General features: G+C 40.7%; 1 protein-coding gene across 1 annotated transcript in view; it reads right to left on the bottom strand.

The window, feature by feature from the left end:
• The window catches only part of UPP2 (uridine phosphorylase 2), a gene marked incomplete at its 5' end in the record, with an annotated part of 30,516 nt that extends 21,224 nt beyond the window's left edge, over nt 1–9,292 (bottom strand). Inside the window, 2 exons of the mRNA XM_029284955.1 lie at nt 5,792–5,950; nt 9,175–9,292. Of these exons, the coding sequence (XP_029140788.1) occupies nt 5,792–5,950; nt 9,175–9,292 (277 nt within the window). The remainder of the gene's footprint in view (nt 1–5,791; nt 5,951–9,174) is intronic.
• Nucleotides 9,293–9,513: the final 221 nt, after the last annotated feature.

The following is a 9,513-nucleotide window of genomic DNA, read 5'->3' on the forward strand; positions in this document are numbered from 1 at the left end:
TGGATGCAGTATTCCAAGTGTGGCCTTACTAAGGCATTGTAAAGTGGTATTAATACTTCACGTGATCTTGATTCTATCCCTCTGTTAATGCAGCCCAGCACTGTGTTGGCTTTTTTGGCAGCTGCAGCACATGCCAAAAAAGCCAACACAGTGCTGGGCTGCATTAACAGAGGGATAGAATTATTATTAAATTATTAAAGTGAATAAAGATGGAGCTGAAAATGTTTTCAAATGTGGAAGAAATGGGTCACTGGGATGACTTGGGCCTTAGATTTTGACCTATTTTAAGATTATTAAATTACACCATTTCCTAGGGTGCAAGCTTCACTGAACATAAGGCTGCATAATGTAAGACGGTGAAATTGGGACTGCTACCTGTGTTTTGGAAAAGCAGCTACAGCCAGGCAGAAATGCTTCCCTGGCACTTCTATCAGGCTTTCAGGCATGCATCCATACTCACAGGCATCCAAGCCAGTGTTACGACTGCCTGTGCTAACTGAACCACACCCTGGTGTTTTCAAGGATGGGCTGACATCCAGAGGCATCCTCACCCACCCAGTCCTTTGAGCTTACAAAAGCAAAGGCTAAGGCAGAGTGGGAAAAGAGGTGTGTGTCTGTGTGTGTGTCTGTGTGTGTGGGGGGGCAGGAAAGATGAAAGCAAAGGGCCTACAGATGAAGAAGCGGAGGTGATGTCTGCAGATTGACAGCCTAGTACAAGCAGGCAAAAGAACTTTCATTCAACTACAAGGATCATAAACTACAGCAGGGATGTCCAACCTTGGCAACCTTTAAGACCTGTGAACTTCAACTCCCAGAATTCCCCAGCCCACATGGTCATCTGGGGAATTCTGGGAGTTGAAGTCCATAAGTCTTAAAGTTGCCAAGGTTGGAACACCCCCCCCCCCCCAAGAGCTACACTGAGCAGCATATCCTGGTAGGAGTCCAACTTGGACCTTTGCCTGGAGCTTGGCAGACACTAGAAAAGTAGCAACCACACAAGTCATGGTTCCATGCAAACATGCAATATTTATCACTTGTTGCTTGTATGTACAGCTTATGCACCAGTGACAAATTCCTTGTGTGTCCAATCACACTTGGCCAATAAAGAATTCCAATATCTGCAATATACTTGAAAGAAATTACTTCAAAAAGAGCTACCTGATCTGGGCTTCATAAATCCAAGTAACCACAGATGGCAGTCATAAATTATTTCAAGGAGAAAAGAATAGAAATTAAAAAGTGAAACTTAGTGTAGAAATATAGAATAAATGAAAGATGGAAATACGGGTAACCCTCATTTATGGACATAATTGGGACTGGCTGCTCCACTCATAGTGACACGGTTGTAAAGTGAAGCATCACATGGACGATGCCCAACTTACAATATCAGCTTGAACTATGGTTGTGAAAGAAATCAACATGGTTGTTAAGCATGATATCACATGACCATGGCTTGACGCTTCTTGCTAGCTTCTCCACTGACTTTGCTTATTGGAAGCCAGTGAAGGTCACAAATGACAATTGGATACTGTAACCGAGGGAGACTGTGACATCATAAACACATGCTGGTTATCTGGTGCCAAATTGCAATCACATGACAGTGGGGATGCTGCAACGAGTGCACATTCAAGGTTGTAAATAATCTTTTTCATAGCTATTGTAACTTCACACTGTCACTGAGCAAGCAATCAGTAAATGAGGTCTACCTGTAAAAAGATGAGGACCAACTGGGTTGTAAAAATAAAGAAGAGAAATCTATACCCTACCAAAACTTTTGTGTCTGTTTGTAACTTTCAATTGGGTGAAATTGGAAGTTATAGGGCAACAATTATTGAACCAAGTTAATTCAGATGGGATAACTTACAGAATGCCATGGCTCCCATGGGAATGAAATTTGGGAAAGTTGTGGCTGCTTCAATGCCATTCCACCATCTGGCTACATTTCCTAGAAACCCATAGGTTGCATGGCACAAAGAAAGATGGGAAGCTCAGATGCCGGCCCTCTTTCCTGCCTCTCTCTGGTGTCTACACCCAATCGGCTGGGGCAAGGCCTGACAGGTGAGCAGCGAGTGGCTGCTTGGTACAGACGTCAAAATATAAAATATCTTAATGGTGGTGGGTGGCAAGAGAAGGATGAGGGAGAGATTTGGATGCCTGCTTGTAAGGTAGAGCTGGCTGGGATGTACCAGTGGTCAATGGTGAGCTCTCTTCTTTCCTGGAGGGAGAGGGCTCTTAGGGACACATCATGAGGGGAAGCAGGATACAGTTTTCCTCATAGTCCACAGCTCCCTTTGTTCCATCTCCCTTTAGCAGTGACAGGCAGTTTCATGGCTCAGCCAAAGAGGAGTGATTTCCAATGCTTCCTGCCAGCTGCCCATAAGCAATGTCAACAGGAAAGCTTGTAGGAAGATGGGAGTTCCCCAAGCTCCCACTGCTTGTTTCCTCCCTTTCACTTATTCTGTTCCTCTGTTTAAGTAAGGAAATATCTCAGAAAATATGACCTAGCGCAGTGATGGCGAACCTTTTAGAGACTGAGTGCCCAAACTGCAACCCAAAACCCACGTATGCATTGTCGAGTGCCGGGTGGGTGTGGCCCATTGGCTGGGTGTGGCCCATTGGGTGGGCGTGGCCAATTGGGTGGGCATGGCTGCAATGGTAACGGCAGACTGGGTGGGACTAAAAAGTTCAATCAATCAATTCCAACTTTTCAAGAACTTTTTTTTTCCCGTGAAGAGTTGAAATTGACTGATTGAACCTTTTTTTTTTTTGCACATGGCGGCGGAGGCCTAAAGTGAAAAGGTTTTATAAAACCCAGCTGAAGGCCTAGGACTGGGGCGATCACGTGGGTGCCCACAGAGAGGACTCTGAGTGCCGCCTCTGGCACCCGTGCCATAGGTTCGCCACCACTGACCTAGCGAGTCAGAGGTTTTTTAATAGAATATAAAATAGAGAACAGGGGTCACAGCTATAGAGTGGTATTACCTTCAGAGCAGAATTAAGAACATATCAGAACATACGAGAAAGTCTGAAGAATTTTGGCACTGCAATAAAATAGCTAACTAATGGGAAACGGTCAGTGGTGGGATTCAGCCAGTTCGCACCACTTTGGCAGAACCGGTAGCTGATTTTTTTTGTTGCCCAGGCCCAGAATGGACTTCTGGAAGCGGCATCCACCACACAGAGAACCGGTTGTTCACATATTTGAATCCTACCACTGGAAACGGTGCAGTTGGAATGGTATTGCTGTAATTTGTAACTATAAGGGACAGATTAGGAGAGAGAGAAAAGTCAGGTTGAAGAATGTGGCTGGAACAACGGTGATGAGGAACTAGACGATCAAGTCTTGGAAATGTGAAGATAGAAAGAAGGGACAGAATAAGGATTGAAGGTCTGAGCATAAATAGTATATCTGAGAAAAGATAAGGAAATGGGATATTTAGGATAGATAAGTGCAACTAATTAGAAACATGGTATAAGAAATAGGAATAAATGAAAGAATGCAAAACTGTTCAGACAAGACACAAAGTTTATTTTTGTAGTGCACTTTGATAGTAAGCTCTCATTTCTTCAATGACCATCAGTCTCTGTGTCTCATCCAAATCTGTACCCTCCCAAAAACTATAACAGGTGTTAGAAGTTTTTTTTTAATCCAAATATATATTATTCTTTACACTGTTTCCACCTTCCCCTTAAAATAGTATCAGAATCCACAATGGTGTGAGATTCAGTGTCTCCACTAGATAATTAACAGTCAAGCTAAAACTAAGTTAATCAACTAAAATTAGCAAACTTCCTCAAATAAGTTACCCAGGACTAATCCATAGATCAAAGGATAAATTCTGCAAACACAGAGTTAATTAAATTAGGTCTCCCAGAGAAACTGCATGTTCACAAGAATAAACATACCCCACCCCCACACGCACACCTCAAATGTCACCCTAGAATCAGCACATGACACCCGGACAAGCTCCCCCTATACAAATCTGCTGTACCCCATTTCTCTACAGCCTGCCCTTAAATGCAAACTGTTTTGTTTTTAGGAATAAATATTTCTTCTTCCCTCACAACTGTTGGGATTTCATTTTTATTTATTCTTGCACAGCCCTGACTTGAATTAGAACCCCAAATTATTCTTCTGACACAGGGCTCTACAAATTCCGCTGCAACTTGGCGGATCAGGCCAACTGCATTTTATTTTTCCCTTTGGGCAATGCTCAGGACAAGTCCATCTCTTTATGTTTCCTTTCCTCATACTCCATTGGCTGAATTGTGGTGTGTGAGAAAGGCATGGAAAACTGGGCCTATGTGCATCAACTGGATTTGTTGCGGATTTAAGTTTTGCTAGGCTCAAAGATGGCATAGTGTGACCTGAATTTCAAAGGCAAAAATATTCTAATAGAATAAAAATTCAACAGGGAAAAATAATAATCTGTAGACCATAATAGGGAAGCATCAAAACATCTGCAGCTGCTTCTTTTTTTTATCAAGGTGGGATGAAAATAGCAAGGGAGTTTTAGCTGTTTTAGAATCTTCCAGGGTTTTACTGCAATCTTTTACTGAAAACATTCTCCTTACTAAGGGATTCTAAGAGAGAAATAAGAGGAACGAGGAAAGGACAGCAGAACTAACTCCAAATTATCTAGAAAAGATCCTCTAGAGCAGGGGTGTCAAACTGCCAGTCCCTGGGCCGGTTGCATCATGCGGAGGCCGCACCCATCCTAGCTCCGGCAATGCAAAAAAAGTGATGATACGTTGCGACACGTCACATGACGTGGCGAGTTTGACACCCGTGCTCTAGAGAAATGGTCCAGAAAAAAAATATTTTAAAAGTCCTACTTCAATTTAAAATGAAAGCCTTTGAAAACAGTATAAAAAGTAAGACCTTTACTCCGCCACTTTTACTGTCATGTGACAATAACATGATTTGCCTTCATGCAGTATTACAACTTTGCTGCCTCGAAGCTCTGAGGTTTTTTTGGGGGGGAAGGACAGGAAAGTTGATATAAATGGTTGCCAAGCTTGACCTGTCTAAGGAAGGACCTTCTCATTGGCAAATCCCAGCTTCTTCCGGATATGCCCCAGTTATGCCAGGGTCATACCTGGCTGGCAATTCTCACTGAGGCATGAAAGAGGGTAAAACAAGCCGGGCACAGTGAAATACAAGCAGACCACAGCACAAAGAAGCCACTATGTGTACAGTATGCACAAAACTCATCATCAGCCAAGGTGCTGTTGTTTCCAGCACGTCAGACTTGTTCAGCAAGAGCCGACACTGGGATTCATGATTAGTCTTATGGTCTTTAATAAAAAGTAGCAGTTCATCCATTATCTTTTCCAATACTGAGCCATGTTTTGTATGGCTGTCTGCAGGTGTGGAAGTTCGGGACAGTTATCCCCAATGGTCCCACTTATAAGCTTGCTGGGGTGGGGGGGAGGTATCTCCACATCTTCCTAATAAAAGCAGTTTATTTGGCTTTCCAACTTTCTGCTTTAGCCCCTTAAGGGATAAACTGAGATTACACAACATGGCCTTAGGCACTCTTGCTGACATGCATTAGGTAGAAATAGTGGGAAAGTGTAAAGGATTGAAGGAGCTTCTGGTTCAAAGAAATGATGCTTGTCAGTTTAAAGCAAGGTGCTGAAAACCTATTCCTTGAGCCCCAGCACTGATCTTCCTACTTTTTATCTGGTTCCTCCTTCGATATATATTAAAGAACAAAGAGTATGCTGGAATGGTCAGATACTGTGCGCTATTAAGGGCAGTTCCCAGGATTCCCCATAAGGTACTTACGCTGATGGAAAGCACTGGGCCCACTTTATACATGGAGTAACGGTCAGTCCCAGCACAAATATCTTTCAAATCGTTGTCCTCTCCTTTGTGTCCAAGTTCTTTCTGCATGAAGTGAGCAAAAGCTTTCATTCTGTTGGGGCTTCCTCCCACACAGACAAACTGCAAAAGGATGATAAGGGTATCAGCCCTTAGAGAAACAACGACTCTCCAGCTACTGCTGCTAAGCTGTCAAAATGGTTTTGTACATTTTTATACCCAAAAGGAGATCGTACTTGAAAGCATGAAGTAAAAGATGGTCCTGATCCACTTGCGCAATGGGGACACACATTGGTGAGGATTTGATCAGGATAATCCCATGGAATTTAATCGTTGTGCGACTTAAGAGCAGACTATAACAACTTGATTTTATTTTTGTCATGATATTAGAAGACCTAAATCAGGGATGAGCAATTTGGGGGGAAGGGGGGGGGTTGAGCCTTCTTTATTTTTTAAAACAGTGTTTTTGGCTCAAGTACTGTCACAAATGGCTGGTTTTACATTTTCAGCCAGAGATTCAGAGTACAGATTTTAAAACTAATTTACAGTATTTATTATTATTTTTAATCCCACTTTCATTATTACTCCTTCTTCCTCTTCTTTTCTCACAACAGCCCTGTGAGGTGGGCTGGGCCGAAAGAAAGTGACTGGCTCAAGTTCACTCAGCCAGTTTTCCTACCTTTGGCAGGACTAAAACTCACAGTCTCCTGATGCCTTCACCACTAGCCAAACTGGTCATGCAAAGTAAACATATAGCTTTATCAATACCATTTTGATTATTGTACACCACCTAGAGTTGCTTCTGTGAGATGGATAACCATATAAATCTGACTAATAAATAATAAATACATTTTACAACTCAATTTGAGCAATGTAATCTTTGAAGATCTGTGGGGCACTGCCCAAACAGGTCTGGGCAACTATGGGTCATTAAGTAGCTGCCCTGGCTGTGTCCCACTGAACTTTGCTATAAGAAATGCACAATTTCTATTGAAAGGAGCCCTTCTATATGCTTCATCAGTTGTGAGGGTCTAGTAATCTAATACCCATGACATAAATAAAATTGAAATGCTTCCTCTCCTGCAAAAATATCCAGTGAAGTGAAACAGTAGTGTGGATAATGTTATGTCCTGCATATTATTTGACTCAGTAAAAGGGGCTGGAGGGAGAAGAAAGAAAAGAGATGCAGGGCTAGTTTTAGATCTCCCCTATATATCTGGTTCTACGCTGACTACATTGTCTCTGGAATTCTGCCCACATTTTGAAGGGACAAGTGGCACAACAACCCAAAATGCATCTGGATTTCACATCTGATGTGCAATGTCTGCATTTTGTATCTCAATTTTGTCCCCAGTCCAAATGCCTCGTTTGCAGCGACTTTAATTTTCAGCTGAAAATAAACCCAGCAAAATAAGCAAGCATTGCATATAAACTGCTAGTAGTTATTTATGCTAGAAACAAAGTCGAACCAGATGCTGAAGTAGTGTGTGGTCTGCTCTATTATTTCAAGAAGGGTGCAAAATTCTATACGTGCAGTCAGGAATTGCAAGCATAAATGCATGTGGAATGTTGGGGAAAGAAGCAAAAAAATCACTTGTGAATTGAGAGGACAACTAATCAAGGCAAGGAAATGCTTTGAATGGTTCCCATTGAAACCAATTAAAATTTTATCTTAATATTTCCATTATAATCAATGAGGTTTTAAATACTTACAGTAGCTTGGCTTCCACATATTCTCCGGAAATAAATTAAAGGAATTCATTGGGCTTTTTCTTATATAGCACAAATAAGCATTTCAGAAGCAAGGCGATTTTACTTTATTTAAAATAAGATTTAGTGAAAGTTTTACAGGGAACATAAAAATTAATACAAACTAATAAAGAGTAAAAGCAATGTAGAAAGAAATAAAGAGGAAATAAAAAACAAGAATAGAGAAAAAGAATAAAAAGAAATAGAAAGAAGAAGCGTCCACCTTCATTTGCAGCAAATATATACTAATAAAAATGATCTCTTACTCTATAATTACATAAGAAAGTTCACACTTTACAATTATGCATTTTTTGTAATCATCGACGCCACAAATCATACATGCATTTTTCCTGTTTTATGCAAAAAGTCTATACTGTAAGGTTTTTCCATTCAGTCAAAAGTGTAGATGCTGATTTTTTTTCTGAACAAAGAGGTTAATTTAGCCATCACTGAGGACCAAGGCAAATTTCCAACTGGTATTCATTTGTTGAAGACCTTTAGATAACAGTCTTATGCAAAAGACTGCATAATGTATCCTCAGTTTAAAGGACTATTTAGGGAAAACACATCAGTTAACCAAAAGGCTTGTTAATATTAAATATTTGTAATTAACATATTTTTTATGCCCTGGACATAAATTTGCATCATTTGTGTTAGGGCAATTGTCCAGATGGGTTTTAAAAATGATAGATATCCATTATTTTGTTTATATGGGGGGAATCCAAATGCAAATTTAATCCATTACACCCAAGGTTCTCTAAATTACAGGCCAGGGAATTGAGATTAAACTGCAAAAGTAAAAAAAATAGGGCTATCAGATTTGGGCCTCAAAAATCTGGATGACCGGAAGATGACAGCAAAAATAGATTTTTGTGTATCTCTTTGCTTCATGTAGATGTATTCACTCCAGATCTACTAATCCTAGCAGAGACATGAGGTATGTAGGTTTAGTTCTTAACATCTCCAGTTAAAAAGATTAGATACAAGAAGTGACCTATCAGGATTAATAAACAGGTATTATTTTATATGTCAGAATATCACTTCCTCAACTCTCATTAGTTCTCTTGTCTGGGGATTCTGTTCCTCTGAAATGTGAACCAGTATCAAATTTGAAGCCCAGATTTTCTTTCTGAAAGTTTTCCATGAGACTAAACACACTTCACAATAGAGTTGGTGTTAATTTATCTGAAAATATCCCTAAGCAGCTTTGGAAGTGGCATCAACCTAAATCAGGCTCTTCTTAGTGAGAGAAATGGGAAATGATACTACTAAGATGAGTCAAATTCCACCATGTATTGTTTTGGAACTGGAGCCAGAGAAACTACCCCAGGGAAGAATTTAGCCCATCAAACTGGCTTTGTTTTCTCAATCTCCTTCCTTCACTGAGAAGAGAAGGGTAATTGCCCATAACTGTGGCTGCAGCATACTTTTTGAGTCACTTTGCCGAATAGCATAGACTATTCCCTTAGGACCTTTAACTCATCTCTGAAGCTTGTCTGTGGTTTTGGTAACAAAAAAAAGAAAAAGAAAAAAGGAGAGCAGCAAGAGCAGAACGGAACGTGTTCAGAAAAGTGGCAGTTGTGTCATCCTGAAGTTACCTTTGTGTCTCCAAACATGGCTGGTAGGTTGTGCGTTTTGGTTCCTAAATCTAAGTGGTAAAGGATGTCCTCCTCCATTAAATCCAAGTGAGGGTTCTTAACATAAACAAATACATTCCTAGGAAAGAAACACAAACAGAGAAGGAAGAAGGGAAATTGCAAGATAAAATATGGCAACCCAGGAATTCAGGTGAAGTTGTATACTGCCCGCTTATATATTAATAATGCCAAGGTTGGAGGGAGAAAAAAGAACACGGGGCCAAACAGGCTCTTTCCAGATGATCAGTTTTTAGTATCATAAATATGTCTCTATTGCCCACTTGGTATGCTGACTGCAAA

The sequence above is a fragment of the Protobothrops mucrosquamatus genome, unplaced genomic scaffold (genome assembly GCF_001527695.2).
Source record: "Protobothrops mucrosquamatus isolate PMUCROS unplaced genomic scaffold, P.Mucros_1.0 scaffold1139, whole genome shotgun sequence".
In the NCBI taxonomy this organism is placed as follows: Eukaryota; Metazoa; Chordata; class Lepidosauria; order Squamata; family Viperidae; genus Protobothrops; species Protobothrops mucrosquamatus.